We start from the raw sequence: 20,402 nt of genomic DNA on the forward strand, positions 1-20,402 counted from the left end.
ACCGTCGTCTTCTCAGCCAGGGCTTCTGATGGAACCATCCCGTCTACACCTACACCGGCGGCACCAACCACAACGTACCTTACGGTTCCTAGTCTCCGTGATGCTGGTAAATTCGCGCAAAATGGCGTTGACGTCGACGACGGCATCAGCATGTATGAGCGCGTTAGCCAAATCCACCACTGGGACCCTACCATCATACTTGCCAATGTGATTTTTCGTCTGGGCGGACCACGTGTCTGGTTTCACACCCATGAGATTGAGCTCTCCAGCTGGGACACTTTGAAAGAGAGGCTTCGCGATGTATTTTGCAACCCGTTAGGTCACCAACAGGCTGCGCGAAAAGATCTTACCACCCGTGTCCAGTCGTCGTCCGAATCGTATGTCTCCTACGTACAGGAAGTGCTCGCGCTTTGCCGGAAAGTCGACGAGCACATGACCGAGGTTTACAAGATGGGCCATATCCTAAAAGGCATTGCGGACGACGCCTTCAATTTGCTTGTCTATAACGACGCTTCCACCGTCGACGTCTTCGTCAAAGAATGCCGCCGCTTCGAGGTAGCCAAAAGCCGCCGTGTCGTCCCACAATTTTCCCTGCTCCCAAACACCCAAGCCACGTCCCCTTGTTCCGCTCTTACCATTTCACCACCATTTCAAGAAAAGGTCACGTGTATCGTTCGCCGAGAGATTGAAGTGGCGAATCCGGCCCCTCTTCATCCACGACCCCTTGACGGTACCTTCGACCAAGCGGCCCCCACTATTTCCCCTATTAAAGCAGTTCTGTGGCAAGAAATTGCAATCCTTGGCATTCCTACCGCCTGCTCGGTCTCGCGACCTGATTCGGCACACATTCCCATGTCCACAACCTGCAATGACCATTATTTCGCTCCCAGACCACGCAATCCGGCTGAATGGCGAAACACAGACGACAAAGCGATCTGCGTCCGCTGCCACCGCGTTGGTCATGTAGCTGTCACTGTCGCACCACCTGGATGCCGTCGTACTGGAGCTAATTCCCTGCTCCTCGTCCATACGCCGACGCTCGCCGTTATTCACCTCGCCGTCGCCTCAACGCCATCGCTCCTCGTCGCCCCAACCTCGCCGCTTTCCCCCGCCACACCGACGGAGGGAAAACTAGGCCACGCAGCTCTTTGAGGTAGTGCTGCATCACGTTCGTCCTGTCCAAATCCTCCGCTGACGCTCCTCACCCACACGAACCTAATTGAAATAGACGTAGATGGTGTTCCGTTACCGGCATTAATTGATACTGGAGCCCAACTTTCCATAATGAGCGCTAACCAATGTCGTCGCCTCAAGAAAGTTCTTATTCCTGCCATCACTCGAGCCGTACGCGTTGTCAATGATGCCAGCGTTGCCGTCAGTGGTATGTGCACTGCTCGCATAGAAATTTCTGGCCGCCAAGTTCCAGTCCTGTTCACCGTGCTGACCAGTTGCCCCCATTACCTAATCTTCGGTCTCGACTTTCTGACGACGCATTCTGCCCTCATCGACTGTTCCACCGGGACGCTGTGTGTCGAGCTTCTTCCTTCAGACGTTCGCCCCGAACAACCGAACTCCCTCTGCACTACAGCATTTGTTCGCTTACCTCCAAAAGCCCTAAACTTCGTCGAATTGGCCTCACCGGCAGCAGTGCCTGATGGCAACTATGTCGTCGCACCTATGCGTGATGTCCTCCTGGCGCGCGACAACTATGTGCCACACTCCGTCGTGACCCTTGCCACTAATCGGATATGCCTTCCTGTTATCAATTTTGGCTTGGCGAAGCAAGTGTTACCTGAAGGCATAGCGGTGGCCACGCTCAGGTCAGTGACAGACGACCACGTCACTGCTTTTGCAGCCCACGCATCTCCAGATTCTCCTGATTACCCGCAGGATACCTTGAACCTCGACGACGCATTACGTCCGATGGTCGCTGCAGACCTCGCACCTGACCAAGCAGCCACCCTATATCGTCTTTCGCTTTCCTAACGCGACGTATTTGACACTCATATTCGACCACTTGGTCAGACGTCCACTGTTAAGCATCGGTAAACACTGGGGATGCTGGTCCCATTCACCACCGAACGTAAAGCATGTCCATAGCAGACCGACAAGTTATTCAGCAGGAAGTAAACAAGGGGTTCACTAGAGACATTGTTGAGCCTTCGTCGAATCATTGGGCGTAGCCGGTCGGGCTCGTCGAAAGGAAGATGGCACGTGCTGTTTCTGCGTTGATTACCGCCACCTAAACCGAATCACGAAAAAGGATGTTTACCCTTTGCCACGAATAGACGACACCATTGACTGTCTTCACGGTGTCAAATACTTTTCGTCCATCGACCTTCGATCTGGTTATTGTCAGATTTCAATCGATTAGCAAGGCCAAGAAAAGACTGTTTTCGTCACTCCAGATGGCCTATACCAATCCAACGTTATGCCGTTCTGTTTATACAATGCCCCCACCACGTTCGAAGGGATCATGGAATCTCTGCTTCAAGGTTTCACACGTTCAACTTGCCTTCCTTACCTCGACGACGTCCGTGCGTTTTCTCCTACATTTGAGACGCACCTTGAGCGCGCCGCACCTATCCTTGACGTATTCCGCAAGGCTGGACTCTAATTAAACTCATCGAAGTGCTGCTTCGGGCGCCGACAGATTACAGCGCTAGGCCATCTCGTCGATGCTTCCGGCGTACAACCTGACACGGAGAAGGTTCGAGCAGTAAGGTTTTTCCTTTACCTCTGTCTGTTAAAGACGTCCGGAGTTTTCTGGGGCTCTGTTATTATTTCAGACGGTTCATGAAAGATTTCGCAGCAATCGCTCCAGAACTCACGGAACTTCTGAAGGAAAGCGTGCCGTTTACGTGGGGTCCCCCTCAGGCCGCCGCATTTTCACGCCTTATCACGATTTTCACTAATTCATTGGTCTTGGGCCAGTTTGATCCATCCGCACCTACAGAGGTCGGAAACGATGCCAGTGGATATGGGATTGGTGTCGTCTGATCGCAACGCCAACGCGGACACGACTGCGTTATAGCCTACGCTAGCCGGCTTCTGACAACTGCAGAGCGCAACTATTCGATTATCGAACGCGAATGTCTTGCTCTCGTCTGGACGGTTTCAAAGTTCCCCCATATTCATATGGCTAGCCCTTCTCATTGCAACCACAATCATGTGCTCTGTTGGCTTTCGTCGCTCAAGGATCTTACTGGCTAGCTCGGTCATTTGGCCCTCTAAATACAAGAATATCCCTACACACTGACTTACAAGTCGGGACACCGACACCAGGACGCAGACTGCCTCTCTCGCTACCCATTGGAAGACGCGAGCTCTATGTCTCATGCTAACACCGTCGCCTGTGTTCTCTCTGTTTTTCCACTGCTCCATGTCGCCGACGAGCAGCGCCATGACCCATCGTTGCGTTACATAATTGACCGCCTGGAATTGTCACTTGCCGACAGTTCCCACTTGAGAAAAACAACAGGAAATTTCAGCCTGTCATGCTTTTGGACGTTGCTTCAGTCGTTTCGTTGTTCGGAGTGTGACGTCCTGTAGTTGAAAGTTCTGTACTTCTTGATCTATATTGAATTAAAAATTGACAGGTACCTCTTTTAGGCTATGTAAATTTGTTACTACAAAAAAGAAAATTTTATAGTAAAAAAATGAAAACACTTCCCGGCTGGTGATTTGAACTGAGGACCTAAGGATTCAGAGTTCAGCATCTCACCACTGCATCACGCCGAACTTTATTTTTTCTTTATTGCATGGAATTATCGGTCGTGTCAAACCAATGCAGTTACATTACATATGAACATACATGAGAAACAAATCACGCGCAGTATGCAGACCAATAACAGTCAAAATTACCGCAAACAAACGCAAGCGTCCAGACGCGAAATTCATTCAGGTACGGGATCACATGTAGCCACCACACTACGGACTTGAGCAGTCTCTTCTCGGAAGATAGACCTTGTCGAGCGAGGTGGCTCGGCATGTCTGTCGATCATTCGACTTCTCCATATTGAATAAAGTCCTAATAACATATACAAATCGTATGGTGCATTACTGGCTGTCTTTTTGAAAGGAAGGAACCGGATACTATGATATGTGAGAGGAAAGTCTTTTTGATAGTTCTTTGTAAAATGTCCCAAAATTGAAAAGCGTCACGACAAAGTATAAAGCAGAAAGGATGCAACGTCACTGGCGGTTGCTGCAGGTAGATCAGCGGTTGAAGCACAGCGTGTAAGGTGATCAACTGCGACAATAATCCATCGTTTGGCAGCGGGTGTTTGTGGTAGTGGTCGATAGAGATCAATTCCCACACGGTCGAAGGCACGAGCAGGGCACGGAAGTGCCTGTAATAAATCATGGGCAGGATGAGGCGCAGATTTGCGGCGATTGCATTGCGGGTACGAGCGGACAAACTTCTGGACAAAACTAAACATTCTCCTCCAGTAGTAACGTTGCCGCAGGCGCTCATACGTCTTCAAAACGCCTGCGTGTGCACATGGGTCAGTAGTCAGTGGTCAGTATGGAAATACGCTTAGATGTCGGAACGCAAAGTCTTAGGGATAACCAAGAGCCACTTGCGACCATCGGGTTGGTAGTTGCGTCGATACAAGAGGTTATCCCGGACAGCAAAATGGGCAGCCTGGCGATGCCGGGAGCGGGAGATGGGAGATGCAGGCGAGCCAGAAAGGAGATCCAGAAGAGAGGCCACCCAAGGTTCTTTGAGGCGGTATCCTCGGTCGACATCGATACCTGCGCATCAGAACAGTGCAATGTTGGAGAGGGAGGCCGTGTCGGCTGGCAGCGGAGAGCGGGACAGAGCATCAGCGTCAGTGTGCTTGCGACCTGAGCGGTAGATGACGTTCATGTCGTATTCTTCAATGCACAGAGCCCAGCGGGCAAGGCGTCCAGACGTGTCTTTTAAAGAGGATAACCAACAAAGGGCGTGATAGTCCGTAACGACATGGAAAGGCCTGCCATATAAATAAGAACGACACTTCCCTAGTGCCCAAACGATGGCCAAGCATTCTTTTTCTGTGACGCTGTAATTTCATTCCGCTTTCGTCAGCGCATGACTGGCGTAAGCAACGAGGTACTCGGAGTAGCCAGGCTTGCGCTGCGCAAGGACTGCGCCAAGGGTAATACCACTGGCATCGGTATGCACTTCAGTTGGGGCGGTGGGGTCATAGTGTCGAAGTATAGGTGGACACGTCCGCAGACGGCGTAAGGTCACGAACGCGGTGTCGCATGCAGGAGACCAGGAGGATAGGTCGTTGCCGTCACTTAAGAGTTGTGTCAGAGGTTATATAATTCAGGCAAAATTGCGAACAAAGCGTCTGAAGTAATACCAGAGGGCGATGAAGGCGCAGGGTTCTTTGAATGTCTTAGGTTTAGGAAACTCGGCCGCAGCGCGAGATATTGAGGGATCGGGGCAAATGCCACGTTGTGATACGACGTGACCTAGAATCATGAGCTTGCGCGTGGCGAACTGGCACTTTTTCAGATTCAGTTGCAGGCCTGCGTTGGTCAAGCACTTCAACACTTGCCTAAGGCGAAGAAGATGCGTGCTGAAATCAGGGGCGAACACAACGATGTCGTGGATGTAGCATAAACACGTGCTCCATTATAGACTGCGCAAGATATTGTCCATCATTCGTTCAAACGTAGCAGGCGCATTGCATAGGCCAAATGAAATCACAATAAATTCGTATAGACCATCTTCAGTGATGAATGCAGTTCTACGGCGATCAACTGCTGACATCAGAGCCTGTTACTAGCCTGAGCGCAAATCCAACGAAGAAAAAAAAAATCAGAGCCCTGCAAGCTGTCCAGAGCGTCATCAATGCGCGGTAGAAGGTAAACGTCTTTTCGCGTTATCTTATTAACACGGCGATAATCGACGCAAAACCGAATAGGACCGTCTTTTTTGTGACGAGAACCATCGGTGATGTCCACGGGCTATTGGAAGGTCGAATGACGCCGCACTGAAGTATGTCGTCCACGTGCTCACTGACCACTTGACGCTCCTTGGCAGGTACGCAGTACGGGCACTGCCGCAATGGCGCGTCGGAGCCAGTGTCGATGTGGTCGCGGATGGTTGACGTGAAACACAGTCGACTGAGCGACATCAAAAGAAAAACAGAACTGGGCAAGCAGGTGAAGCTGGGAGCGCTGCTCGGAAGTAAGGTCATCGGCAATGAAACGTGTGAATAAGTCAGGTGATGGTGGAACAGAAGTGGAAAGTGCACAGAAGTCAGTGAGCTCTGCATACGAAGCATTCGGCAGGTCGGTTATAAACATGCCATTAAGAGGCTGAACATGGCCAAGTGTTTCGCCGCAGAGAGCCGTCATAGATGTAGGAAGCGGATTGCAGACAACGATGGCGCGGATACCGGCTGAAATGTCAAGCGTGGCAAGAGGGAGGGGAACATATTTGAGGTTATGAAGAGTTCCGTAGGAGTGAAGAGGACTGTGCCTTCAGAGACAGCGCCACAGAAGACGGGAACAACAGCAGACAAGTACGGTGGTATGGCGATGTCTTCCCGAAGGACTAGCTTAGAGGGAAGAGAAGGGGTGCCGACGAGAGGAACGTCACACAGAGGCGATAATTCGACTTCAGCACGTGCACAATTGATGACGGCGTTATTTCGTGAAAGAAAGTCCCACCACAGTATCACGTCGTGAGAGCAGGACTGCAGAGCCACAAACTCAACAATATAGAAAACGCCCTGAATGACAACTGTAGCTGTGCATGTTGCTGAAGGCTGAACTGGCTGGGCGCTTCGTGTGCGAAGGAGAAACCCAAAAATTGGCTTCGTAACTTTTCATAATACCGCGTCCGGACTACGTGCGCTACGTACGGATTGTTCGCACGGATCGCAAGCGTAAACGCAAAAAGCGCAACTAGTTTGTTCACACTACTGTTGCATTGAGCGGAAAGTACGCAACAATCGCAACCAGCCTGGGCGTAGATGTTGGACGACCCATAGCTACTTTTACGACAGGCACAGATACGACTGTTACGACGCCACCAATGCACGAAGCAGATTCGGTTTGCATCTTCCGGCCCACAGAGCTTCCGGCCTCCCCAGATTCTGCGTTTTCATCCGGTGCTCGCCATCCCAGCAATCCGACGTAGCACTGTTGTTCTTTGCGTTTCTATGCTGTTTGACGGTCTTATTGTGCTGTGCATGCTCGTGGCTGGTGATGCTCCTAGCTTCGGAAACCTCTGCTTGATCGCCATCCCAGCCATCCGGCGTTGCAACGCTGTTCCTTGCTGCTGCTGCCGACGCCATCTGCGCTTTCCTGGGTTCGCGCCGAACGCGCGCGGTGTCCTTGAGTGCAGTGCGGTTTTCCGGTCTCATTGTATTGTACACACTGCCCATGCCTAGTGATGATGCTAAGTGGGTAAGCTTCTTCGCTGTGCAGCGATGAATTACTAATTAAAGAAGTGCGACAGTGACCAATACTCTATGACCAGTGCCTGAAAACTGTGGGCTTGAAGAGCCTCGACCTGCGCTAACAGCTGCTTGCTGATCGCGCCATGTTGAATAATTTAGAAACGCGGCTGTCCCAGAATGGTGATTGGCCAGTCGTAAAAGCGTATCTTATCGATAGGCTCAATGTGAACATAAGGCAGTTGCTAGCTTCGTAAACAGTCGTTCCAGCAGTTGCGCAAATTGCAATAAATACGCAACTTATCGGATGCGATTGCAGTCTGAACGCGGCAATATTGCTAGAGAGGCGTTCGTTTAGGACAGACACGGCTGCTCCAGTATACATCAGCGCGAGGGTAGGGACGCCGTCAACAGCAAGGTCGACAACGTTCGAAGGCGACAATGGAGGACTTGTACAGATCGATGGCGATGCAGTTCCAGCCTCCTGAACTGCGGCGCTTAGTTTTCCTCTTGCATAGGTGAAGGGCGCCGACGCATGGGGGATAACGAGCGGCGACGCGGGGAAGGTGCACGACGTGTAAGGACCGGGCGCTCGGCTGGTGGCTTGTTCGACTGCCGACTAAAATAAGTGTCGTGAAAAGGTTGCACGTTGGCGTAGGGAGGCGTCTGTACCAAACCATCATAGTGCAGCATGCGGAGGCGGCATAGTCGTGAAACATGGCCGGGAATACCGCAGGCATAACATATGGGCCTGTTGTCTTGTGTGCGCTAAGGATTAGCAAACGCAGGAGCATGTGGATGAACGCGATGATAGAAGGGTGGTAGCGGTCATGAATGATGCGCAACGAGTGCTTGACGAGGAGGCTGCGCGGCGACGGATGCGTAAGTGGTGCGGCGACAGGGTACTGCTGATGCTGCATTGGTAGAGCCTCAGCTACTTGGTCTTCAATAACCCGCCGGAGCGTAGGGGCGAACTGTGTAGGAGGCTGTCGCGGCAGCGGCTGCTGTTCGGGTAGCTCAGCGAAGGGTAGTCAAAAAAGCTGACGTGCGACTTCCTCCCGCACGAAAGCTTGGATTTCGATGAGCTGGGGGGAGCGATCGGAGAAGTCTGTCATGGAAAAGTGGGCCTCGTCAGCCGCTGAGGGGTGCCTAGTCAAATCGCGCTGCCTGCTCAACTCGTCGTACCTTTAACACAAGTTTATGAGCTCTGCTACGGTGCACGGACTCATCGCGATCAGCATTTGGAAAAAGTCATCGGCGATGCCCTTCAAAATCTGCTTCAATTTGTCATTTTCGGGCATAGAAGCCTCCACACGTTTGCATAGGTCGAGAACCCCTTCGATATAACAGGTGAATGTTTCTTCGGGGTTTTGCGCTCGCTTTCGTAACCGCTGCTCGGCGCGCAACTTGTGGACGGCGGGGCGACCGAAAACCAGTGAAACTGGCCTTGAACGCGGACCAGGACTGAAAGTCGGCTTCGTGATTTTTAAACCACAGGTGAGCCACTCCCGCAAGGTAGAAGATGACGGCATTTACCTTGATGGTAACATCCCATCGATTGTGCAAGCTCACCCGTTCGTATGTAGACAACCAGTCATTGACGTCCTGCTCATCCGTACCGGTGAAAACCGCTGGAGGGCGTTGCGGGACAGCGCCAGAGCAAGCAACGAAGATGGCGGCGACGTCGGCTGGGGAGAGTCAGGCATTACGGGAGGCAGAGTCCGAGACTGGAGTTCCAGGGTGCAGATGTTCTTGAATACCCAGCACCTCCACCAATTGTAATGGGGTGTATTGAACAGTTCAGTTGGTAGCGTCTGTTCGTAGTCAAGAAGGCAGGTCACGCAGAGCAGGAACAGCTGGTTGCCTGAACGGCTCGCCCTCGTGCTAAGCACTGGTGATCCAGCTGGCCAACTGTTTGCACTGCAGGCACGGAACAGACGATCTGGCTGGCCTTCTCCTTGTGCTCTTCTTATTCATTAGAATTTATATATATACAGTGCGAGACAGCTGTTGAAGCTCGACAGCTTATTTAACAGGTTGCGCGCTGAAGACCACGACGCTGGCCATGATAGTGAATATATACAGATGAAGAAGATGAAGGGGTTATATAATGCTCACGCAATTTCCCCCGCGCGTCGAAGCGGCCTACCTGGCCGCTGGTTATGGCGGCAAACGCTGTATGAAAGGCTTTCAACGCTAAACATGCACAAACTCTGCGGCACGGCAGCGGCCATCCAAAGGCGGTACAGCTGGAGTGACACGACAGTTAACTGGCGAATTCTGTTCCCTAAATATATAGGGCCCGATAAAACGGGACTGAAATTTATCGCATAAGCCAGGAGCCCGAACTGGAGTCCACAGTAACACTTCGTCTCCAGGGTGGAATAAAACGACACGTTGGGATTCATCATAGCGAGTTTCGCGGTCTTGTTAAGTGCCTCGGTGTTGAGGCCAGCACGTTGGTGACACCGGGCAACGCGTGAATCGAACTGCTCAAAGATTGATGTGAACGAGGGCACGGTGACAACGAAGAAAGAAAGGTCGAGGATAGTTATCGATTGACGACCATAGACAAGGAAAAAGGACGAGTCCCCAGTAATGCTTTGGACGGTCGTGTTGTTAGCGATAGTGAAGATGAAAGTATATGGCCATTTTATCGGCCCATATTAGAGGAATCTTTAGGCATTCTCACGGTACGCGCGGACAATACTTTCTTTTTGGAGTTCAACCTCGTCCCCCCGTTTTGTCATCTTAAACACGTCGTACGCATATAATTTTCGCCACTTCGGCTCCGATTTTCATTATCACAAATATCTAAGCACGAATAATTACATGTGGGCGTGAATAGTTTGTTCCAGGTTTATTATGTATAGCTACATTTCGCTTCAATGTCCATTTCTCTTTATAAAGTTTCTTCAAATTCAAGAAGAAATTCATTTACAAAAGATGGACGAAGATGATTGGAGTGTCAGTCCATGCCACTGTGTGAAGTCTACGTTCCAAGCGAGTCATACCAGTGGATGTGAGAGGAAGTTATACTGTTACAAATATGTGCCAGTCTTGTAAGTACATTGTCACCTCATTTTTCGGCCCCAAACTCTCTGGGCAGAGCTTGAAAAGCAGTGTATTCCCACGCAGTGGCGGTGTAGTATGTAAGTGTATGTAAGTACTTAATTGTGAAAGGTAGTGTTGCTAATTTCGGATTAAGCTAAACTGATCAATCACAGCTTGCTTCCCACTTCAGCAAATATTAGCTATGTGCCTCGCATAGTTTCCGGGCAGACCAGGAAAAGTAACTACAAGCCCTGTATACCGCTTGTAAATAAAAAAAAACAGGTATTCGAAAATTATTTTGAACCCCCCCAATTCAGCCCCCCAGTGTAATTCTTCAATAGGGGTCGCTCTAAGATGGCTGCCTTTCCCGTAAATATAAAATTTGTGCCATAATAGGGCCTATCTGTCACACATGGATAACTTTAGTCATTTCAATCGCCATGGGGAGAATAGGGGAGAAATACTGATAACTACAAAGGAACAGAGGATTTCAGTATCCATATGATATTCCCCTTGCATGTGGTGCGTGAACTCAGAAAATTGGAGCCTATTAAATTACTCATATTTAATTAACCGCATATCTACACACAGTGTGTCCTGGTAGTGTAAGAGAACTCATTAGTTTAAGAGGACTGACGGAAGGTGGGCTGCGCGGCTGTGCCACTTCACAGACCGCTAACCCGTCCATCCTGATCATGCAGTTTTTCGCCCGTATCATGACCCAGGTGCTAATGCCTGCCTTACTGGCAGTCTGGCCTGTCACTCCTACAAGCTATCTGCCTGCTACCAATGAAGGCGAACTTTATTTTGCCCGCTCCCTCTTTCCCATGACTTCCAGAAGCGCCTCCACTCTATCCTATCCCCATCTCATTATCGCCGTTGACAACATCCTCTACGCCGCCTAAGAAGCAACCACCTTTCAGCGCACACTGTACGCAGCGCGGCTGAGCCCCTGCACAGATCGCTAAACCGTTCATCCTTATCATGCAGCTTTTCGCCCGTATCATTGCCCAGCTGCTCATGTCTGCCGTACTGGCACTTTCGCCTACCACTCTGGGAAGCTACCTGCCGGTTACCAATGAAGGCGAACTTTGTTTGCCCACACCCTGTCGCCCATGACATCCTGCAGCGCCTCCCCTCTAGCCTATCACTATCGCCCTATCGCCGTTGACAACATACTCTACGCTGCCCATAAAGAAGCAACCACCTTTCAGCGCGCACTCTGGGATGCGCGGCTGTGCCACTACTGAGACCGCTAACCGGTTCATCCAGATCATGTAGTTTTTTGCCCGTATTATCTCCCAGCTGCTCATGTCTGCCCTACTGAAACTCTCGCCTGCCAATCCGGGAATCTACCTGCCCGCTACAAATGAAGGCGAAGTTTATGTTTGCCCACTCCCTGTCACCCATGACGTCCAGCAGCGCCTCGCCTATATCCCATTCCTGCCGCCTTTTAGCCGTCGGCTACATTCTCTACGCCTACCATAAAGAAGCAACCACCTTTCAGCGCGCACGGTGGGCTGCGCGGCTGTGCCGCTACACAGATCGCTGACCCGTTGATCTTCATCATGCCGTTTTCCGCCCGTGTCATCCCCTAGTGGCTCATGTACGCCCTACCGGCATCTCGCTTGCAGCACAAGGAAGCTACCTGCGTACTACCAATGAAGGGGAACTTTGTGTTTTACTCCTCCCTGTCAGCCATGCCTCAGGACGTCCGGCCGCGCCTCCACTCCTGATGTGGATTGTCGTGGAATATCCAAGTGCCCTGTCGCCGTTAACATCCTCTACGGGGCCTACAAAGAAACAACCAGCTTTCAGCGCGCACGGTGGGCTGCGCGGATGTGCCACTACACAGACCGCCAACCCTTTCATCCGAATCATGCAATTTTTCGCCCGTATTGCCGCCCGACTGCTCATATCTGCCCTCTGGAAGTCTTCCCTGCCAATCCAGGAAGCTACCTGCCTCTTTGCAATGCAGGCGATCTTTGTGTTTTCCCCCTCCCTGTGTCCCATGACGTCCAGCAGCGCCTCCCCTCTAATCTACCCCTATGGTGCTTTCGCGGCTGTCAACATCTTCGCCGCCTACAAGAAAGCAACCACCTTTCAGGGCGCCCTGTGGGTTGCGCAGCTGGGCGACTACACAGATTGCTAACCCGTTCATCTTGATCATGCAGTTTTTCGCCAGTATCATCGACCAGTTGCTCATGTCTGCCCTCGGGCAGTCTCCCCTGCAACTCTGGGAAGCTACCTGCCGGCTACCAATGAAGGCGAACTTTATGTTTGCCCGCACCCTGTCGCCCATCACGTCCATAAGCGCCTCCCCTCTATCCTATCCCTATCGCGAAATCGTCGTTGACAACAACCTCTATAAAGAAGCAACCCCCTTTTAGACCGCACTATGGGCTGCGCCGCTGTGCGACTACATTGACCCCTTAACCCGTTCGTCCTCATAATGCAGTTTATCGACCGTATAGTCACCCAGCTGCTCATCGTCAACCTCGTCTCCAACTCCTCCGTGCCCGACAACAACTTGCATTACAGTTACCAATCGCCGCGATCCTGGCATATTCTCCGACCAAGAAGATAATGTCGACGTTCAGGATTGGCTCAGCCTGTATGAGCCTGTTAGGCAAAACATCCGCGGGGACCTTATCATTATGCTTCTCGTGTCTGGTTCCGGGCGGACAACGACGAGATCTCTAGTAGGGATGGTTTGAAGGAGAAGCTCAGCGACCTCTTTGGAAATGCCACCGGTCGGCAGCTGGCTGCTCTAAAAGAGCTTGCTACCCGATATCAATCTTCTACTGAATAGTATTTCTCGTACACCCAAGGCCGTGCTCGCACTTTGCCGAAAGGCCGACGCGAAAATGGCCGAGGTTGACAAAGTTGGCCACGTACTCGAAGGCATCGCGGACACCGAGTTAAACTTGCTGGTCTTCAACAATCTGTCCACCATCGACGTCATTTTCAAGGAATGCCGCCACGTTGAGCTCGCCAAAAGGCACTGCGTCATTCCACAGTTTTCCCGGCTCCCTAACACTGCTGCGACGTCGTCTTGCGTCGACCTTACCGCTTCACCACCTTTAAATGAACACGTCAAACTTGTTGCTCGCTGCGAGCTCGAGGCCACAAGTCCTTTGCCATTCCATCAATGCCCCCTTGACCACACCATTGACCAACCTGCCCCAGCAATCTCTCTCATTCCGGGGAATTGGGCTGCAAGAATTTGCAAAGCTAGGTTTTCCTGCTGCCTGCTCCGTCTCCCGACCTGACGTGCGGCTGATGCCGACTGCTATGCCTTACGGCAATCTGTAATATGCTCCTAGATACGGTAACGTTACCGAGTGGAGAGCTCCTGACGACAAGCACATTTTCTTCCGTTGCCTCTGCATTGGTCACGTCGCTCGCCACTGCCGCCCCTCCCGGACGTCGCCGTATTCAAACTCCTTTTCCCCATCTCCTCGCCCATATGCCGACGCGCCGTTACTCGCCTCGCCGTATGCCTCCTACCTCTGACGTATCCGTCGTTGTCAGTAATCCCGCCCGCTTGCTGTCAGCGCAGCGCCGCTAGTCCCAGTCGCCCCAGCCACGCCGCTATTCTTTCCCGATCAAATATGAACCCTCCCGGACGGAAAACTACACCATGCAGCGCCTGGAGATAGTGCTGCATAATCTTCGTAGTGTCGGAACCCTCCATTGACCCTCCCAATGAACCACAACTTGCTTGGTTCACGTCGACGGTGTACCTTTGACGGCATTAATACATACTGGAGCCCAGGTGTCCACAATGAGTTGTAATCTCTGTCGTCGACTGAGGAAGGATTTCACGCCTCCTAATACTCGAGCTATACGCGTAGCCGAAGGCAGCACTGTTGCCGTCACCTGAATGTGTACTTCCCGTATAAGTGTCAGGGTTAGCGCAGAGCATAAGGTCTATTTCATCTCTAGTCTCGCCATTCGGGCTCCTCCACGTCCATTTTCGGCTATCCCGCTTGCGGAAGAAGATATTCATTATCCGCGTATTATTCTGTTCTGCAAACTCTACTAATAATTTTCCCGTGTAATTCCTAGAGCCTATGCCATATTCCCGCCCTGACTTGTCTCCAGCCTGCTTCTTGCCTACCCTGGCATTGAAGTCGCCCATCAGTACAGTGTATTTTGTTTTGACTTTACCCATCGCCCATTACACGTCTTCGTAGAAGCTTTCGACTTCCTGGTCATCATGACTGGATGTAAGGGCTTAGACCTGTTCGACCTTCAATTTGGCCCTCCTATTAAGTTTCACAACAAGACCTGTCAACCTCTCGGTAATGCTATAGGATTCCTGTAGGTTACCAGCTATATCCTTATTAATCAGGAATACGACTCCTCGTTCTCGTCTCTCCGCTAAGCCCCGGTAGCACAGGACCTTCCCGATTTTAGCACTTTATTTTCTTCTTTTGTCCTCCTGACTTCACTGAGCCCTATCATATCCCATTAACTGCCCTCTAGTTCATCCAATAGCACTGCTAGGCTTGCCTCCAATGGCGGCCTGTCCGGTCCCCAGGTATTCTAAGCACCCTCTGCTGCGTCGCAGATCTGACCGCCAACATGGTCAGTTGCTTCACAGCTGCTGGGGACTGAGGGCCGGGGTTTGGTTGTTGTGTTCCTATAGGAGGTTATGGCCAAGTATTGCAACAGTGTGGTCAATCCTGCTCTGGTTAAGAAGTGTATTACCGGTTCTGGTCACCGGGATCAGGCCACATTGCAGGACGGTTTAAGCAATTTTATCAACGCGCAGATTTTTTTTAATCTGTAGGAAAATTGCGCAGTACCGGGATTCGAACCATGGTCGTCTTGCACGCGAGGCAAATGTTCTACCTCTAAGCCACCGCTGCATAGTTACCACTAATTTTGAAAGGCTCTTTTTTCAATGATGCAATCATACAACTGTATTGCGAGCCACAGAAATATACCACTGCTGCAGATGTGTGTTGAACGTCCCTTAATTGCAGAGGGGCCAGCGCTGTCCCCTTACACATTCAGCCGACGCCTGCAGATTGCGTTGACACTTTCTGCTCTATAATGGATCCCTGCTTAGTGCGCGATCCGGACGCACAATATACCCTAATATACCCAATATACCCTAATACTAATAATAACACACAATCAGCACTTCATCATCAGCTTATGATTTGCGATGATATACTTTAGCCATACTACGAAATGTGTTCACATTCATTAAAGTGTTAAAGCTCTGGGATGAGAGACACTTTCTACTTTTCATTAAGGCTTCATTGCTGTTTATTTTTATTGAACTTGGTAGTTGCCTTTGCTGACCTCCTTTCAAATCTTAGTTTTTCTCTCTCACTTTGAACTTACCCTTCCTTTCCTTATTCCCTTTTACTTCCAATTTGCCTTGTTTGACATGTGATAAACCGTGTGTGACATAGCCATTCTTGGAAAATGGGGGAAGGCGGGAGATGTGAATCCATGACGATGAGAAAACCGAGAACAAGGTGGTAGCGGGATGGAACGTTTCGACAAGTGGACTTTTCTTTTTCAAGGCGACATGCTTTCCATAACACAGCTTATATAGGTAGGGTTCTTCTAAAAGAGAGAGGGGCTGTGATGGGTGGGAGTGGCACGAAGCGAGGGTGTAGAATTGAGGATAAAGGAGTGCTGGGCACAACGCCACTGACACGGCCGTCTGTCAGCTATGTGTCAACGGCCGTGTTTCAGGCGGCGTGTCAACGGCGTGCACAGGCGCCCTTTATTAGCTGTTTCGCTGGTCGTCGTGAGCTGTCGTGTCACTGACAGAGATAATAGAAGGAGCAGCAGAAACAGGTACTCGTGAAAAAAAGGAAATACCTACCTACTAACTGGAAGTAACCCTCCCTCATGTCCAAGGTGCGGCGACAGCTTCAGAGTTTTCCATGTCCTCGTCTACTGCAGGGAAATAAAAATTCAGCGTAAAAAGTGTTTTCATTCTACGTTTCGTGAAAGTATTCTACTTCACCCAGCATTTTTTCTTCTATGTAAAGAACTGCTTTTTAACATGGAAACATTTTGTTTTGCTGTGCAGATGAATTTAGCTTCTTGGAAATTATTTGCCCGGGTCATGTGTAGCATATACGTGCCTTGAGGCTTCAGCGACACTGCCATGAGTTCTTACAGTCCGCGCGTCTTAACTCTTGCGGTAGATAAAGAGCCCTATGTAGGCAGTAGTGCATGTATGCATCCTTTCATATCACTTCTTCACAGCAAAACATTTATGCCTTTTTTATCGTGATTTGTTGTAATTATTTTGATCCTTATATATATTCCGCAGTTTACAACAAACCGCTTTTAGGAATACTTAATATCCACATCCCAACTACATTTTCAACTCAATTTGACCACTTCATATCTATTACACAATACATTACCATCTTGTCACGTGGTGGTGACGTTGCAGAACACAGTAGCACTACTGTGAAGGACAAAACTAATTTTTATTGGGCCAACCTGTGCACACAAAACAGGCTACACTTATAGCACAACGATAGCGGCGAACACGGTCGGCGATCGTCGAAAATCTGATCAGCGGGTCCAGCGCGTCGGCTTTTATACTGCAGTCATCGAATGTTCCAGACTAATCGTTAGGACCCGCGTGCCTTCCACAAAATTCTACACCATTCGCGTCACGCGATGAAATCACATAACACAAGGTTCGGCGACAACAGACAGCGGATAGAAGCACCGATAACTTTCCAGAAACTTTGGATACATGCAGGCGCGTCCCGCGCTGTGCGATAAGATTGGTTAGGCGGCGAAACGTGGTCGCCCGATAAATATAAGTACACTTGTCAATACCCCCTTTTAAAAAGCATCGACCCGATGCTGCAAACAAACGAAAGTAATAAAGAAAAGCACTCGTAGCAAAGAAAACAAAAAAAATAAGGAAGTTCGTCAGCGTCCGTAAAAGGGTTTAAGGCACACCACGTGGACCTATTCAGATCGCGCGCGGCGCCGCTGTGAATGCGAAATGCCGTCTGGCACGAACTCATAGTCTAGTGCTCCAATACGTCGGAGGACCTTGTAGGGTCCGAAATAGCGTCGCAATAGTTTCTCAATCAGTCCTCAATGGCGCATCAGGGTCCGTACCCAAACAAGGTCGCCAGGATGGTACTCGACGAAGCTTCGTCGGAGGTTGTAGTGTCGGCTGTTAGTACGCTGCTGGGTCTTGATCCGTAGGCGGGCGAACTGTCAGGCTTCTTCGACGCGCTGGAAATAGGTAGCGACGTCAAGATTCTCCTCGTCAGTAACGTGCGGCAGCATGGCGTGGAGCGTCGTCGTCGGGTTCCTGCCGTAAACCAGCTGAAACAGAGTGTGTCGTTTCTTGCACCGCCGTGTTGTAAGCGAATGTTACGTACAGCAGGACGGCATCCCAGGTCTTGTGTTCGACGTCGACGTACATTGCTAGCATGTCGGTAGGGGTCTTGTTCAGGCGCTCCGTGAGACCATTAGTCTGCGGGTGGTAGGCAGTTGTCCACCTGTGGCTTGTCTGGCTGTATTGCAGAATGGCTTGGGTGAGCTCTGCTGTGAAAGCGGTTCCTCTGTCGGTGATGAGGACTTCTGGGGAACCATGTCGCAGCAGGATGTGCACGTCGAAACATTTCGCCACTTCGGCTGCGCTGCCTTTTGGCATTTCCTTTTGGTATTGCCTTTGGTAGTTTCCGTGAAGTGGGTGAGGTAGTCCATCGCCACGACGATCCACATATTCCCGGATGTTGACGTCGGAAACGGTCCTAACAAATCCATCCCAATCTGCTGGAATGGCCGACGAGGAGGTTGTATCGCCTGTAGTAATCCTGCTTGCCTTGTCGGTGGTGTCTTGCGTCGCTGACAACCTCGGCATGTCTTGACCTAACGGGCGACGTCGGTGGTCAGACGCGGCCAGTAATACCTTTCCTGCATCCTCAACAGCGCCCGGGAAAATCCGAGGTGCCCAGCGGTTGGATCGTCGTGTAGGGCGTGCAGTACTTCTCGACGCAGCGCTGACGGTACAACAAGAAGGTAGTGGGTACGGACTGGTGAGAAGTTATTCACGAGCAGGTTGTTTTGTAGCGTGAACGAAGACAACCGGCACTCAAATGCCCTAGGACAACATCGGTGTTGCCTTCCAAGTACTCGACGAGGCCTTTTAGCTCCCGGTCTGCTCGCTGCTGTTTAATGAAGTCGTCCGCGCTTATTATTCCAAGGAAGGCGACGTCGGGGGATCGATGAGGGCACGTGATAAGCAGTCGGCGTCAGAGTGTTTTCTTCCGTACTTGTATATTACGGTGACGTCATATTCTTGCAGTCTGAGGCTCTACCACGCCAGCCGTCCGGAAGGGTCCTTTAAGTTAGCTAACCAACACAACGCGTGATGGTCGCTGACGACTTTGAATGGCCTGCCATAGAGGTAAGGGCGGAATTTTGCTGTAGCCCCAATGATGGCGAGGCATTCTTTTTCAGTCGTAGAATGATTGCCTTCCGCTTTTGACAGCGGCCGGCTAGCATAAGATATCACCCGTTCAAGTCCGTCTTTCCTCTGGACTAGGACGGCACCGAGGCCTAGGCTACTGGCGTCAGTGCGGATTTCAGTATCGGCGTCCTCGTCGAAGTGTGCAAGTATTGGCGGCGACTGCATGCGTCGTTTGAGTTCTTGAAATGCGTCGGCCTGCGGCGTTTCCCACTTGAACTCGACATCTCATTTCGTTAGATGTGTTAGCGACTCCGCGATGCATGAAAGTCCTTCACAAAGCGCCTTCACACGTGCCAAGGAATATGCACACTGCCTTCTTGTCGATTGGCTGCGGGAACTTTACGATGGCAGCTGTCTTCTGCGGGTCCGGGCGTACTCACGATTTGCTGATAAAGTGGCCTAGGAATAGAAGCTCATCGTAAGCGAAGTGACACTTTTGCGGCTTCAGAGTAAGCCCTGATAACTTGATGCCTTCTAATACGGCCGCAAGCCACTTAAGGTGATCGTCGCAATTTCTGGGGAAGACGACGATATCATCCAAGTAAAGAAGACAGGTCTGCCACTTCAATCCTACTAAAACCGTGTTCATCACGTGCTGGAACGTTGCAGGTGCCTAGCGCAGTCCCAATGGCATAACCTTGAACTCATAGAGGCCGTCTGGCGTGATGAAAGCGGTCTGTACGCGATCCATTTTGTCGACTTCTATTCGCCAGTAGCCAGACTTAAGGTCCATCGATGAGAAGTATTTAGCATTGCAGAGCCGATACAATGCGTCGTCTATCCGTGGGAGGGGGTATACGTCTTTCTTCGGTGATTTTCTCCAGTCAACGATAATCCGCACAGAAACGTAGGGCTCCGTTATTTTTTTTTTCACTAAAACAACTGGAGACGCCCATGGGCTTTTCGACGGCTGGATGATGTCGTCGCGCAGCATTTCGTCGACTTGTTGTCTTATAGCTTCGCGTTCTCGCGTCGAAACTTGGTAAAAGCTCTGGCGGAGTGGTCGAGCGCACTCTTCGGTTATTATGCGATGCTTTGCGACTGGTGTTTGTCGAATCCTCGACGACGTCGAAAAGCAGTCTTTGTATCGTCGAAGTAAACTTCTGAGCTGTTGTTGCTTAATCATGGGGAGATTTCGATTTATGTAGAAGTCTAGTTCGCGAACCACGGTCGTCGGGGCAGATGCGACAGATTCCGAGATGACAAGCGCATCGCTGGTTTCCTGAATTTCCTCGATGTATGCGATCGTCCTGCCCTTGTTGATGTACTTGAAATCCTGGCTGAAGTTTGTCAGCAGCACTTTCGTGTTTCCTCCGTGCAGTCGAGCGATCCCTCTTGCGACGCAAATTTCAAGGTCGAGCAGTAGACGATGGTCGCCTTCGATGACTCCTTCTACGTGAGCGGGTGCTTCGCTGACGACCGAAATAACAATGCTGATTGACCTTCGAGCGCACCCA

The 20,402-nt window shown here is 50.8% G+C and overlaps 1 protein-coding gene across 2 annotated transcripts in view; it reads left to right on the forward strand.

The window, feature by feature from the left end:
• Positions 1-20,402, forward strand: part of LOC142569018 (uncharacterized) — a 104,227-nt gene that overhangs the window by 25,840 nt on the left and 57,985 nt on the right. For both annotated transcript variants that reach the window (XM_075678542.1, XM_075678543.1), the window contains exon 4: positions 10,314-10,465. In XM_075678542.1, coding sequence (XP_075534657.1) covers positions 10,314-10,465 — 152 coding nt within the window. The remainder of the gene's footprint in view (positions 1-10,313; positions 10,466-20,402) is intronic.

Source organism: Dermacentor variabilis, unplaced genomic scaffold (genome assembly GCF_050947875.1).
Source record: "Dermacentor variabilis isolate Ectoservices unplaced genomic scaffold, ASM5094787v1 scaffold_33, whole genome shotgun sequence".
Classification (NCBI taxonomy): domain Eukaryota; kingdom Metazoa; phylum Arthropoda; class Arachnida; order Ixodida; family Ixodidae; genus Dermacentor; species Dermacentor variabilis.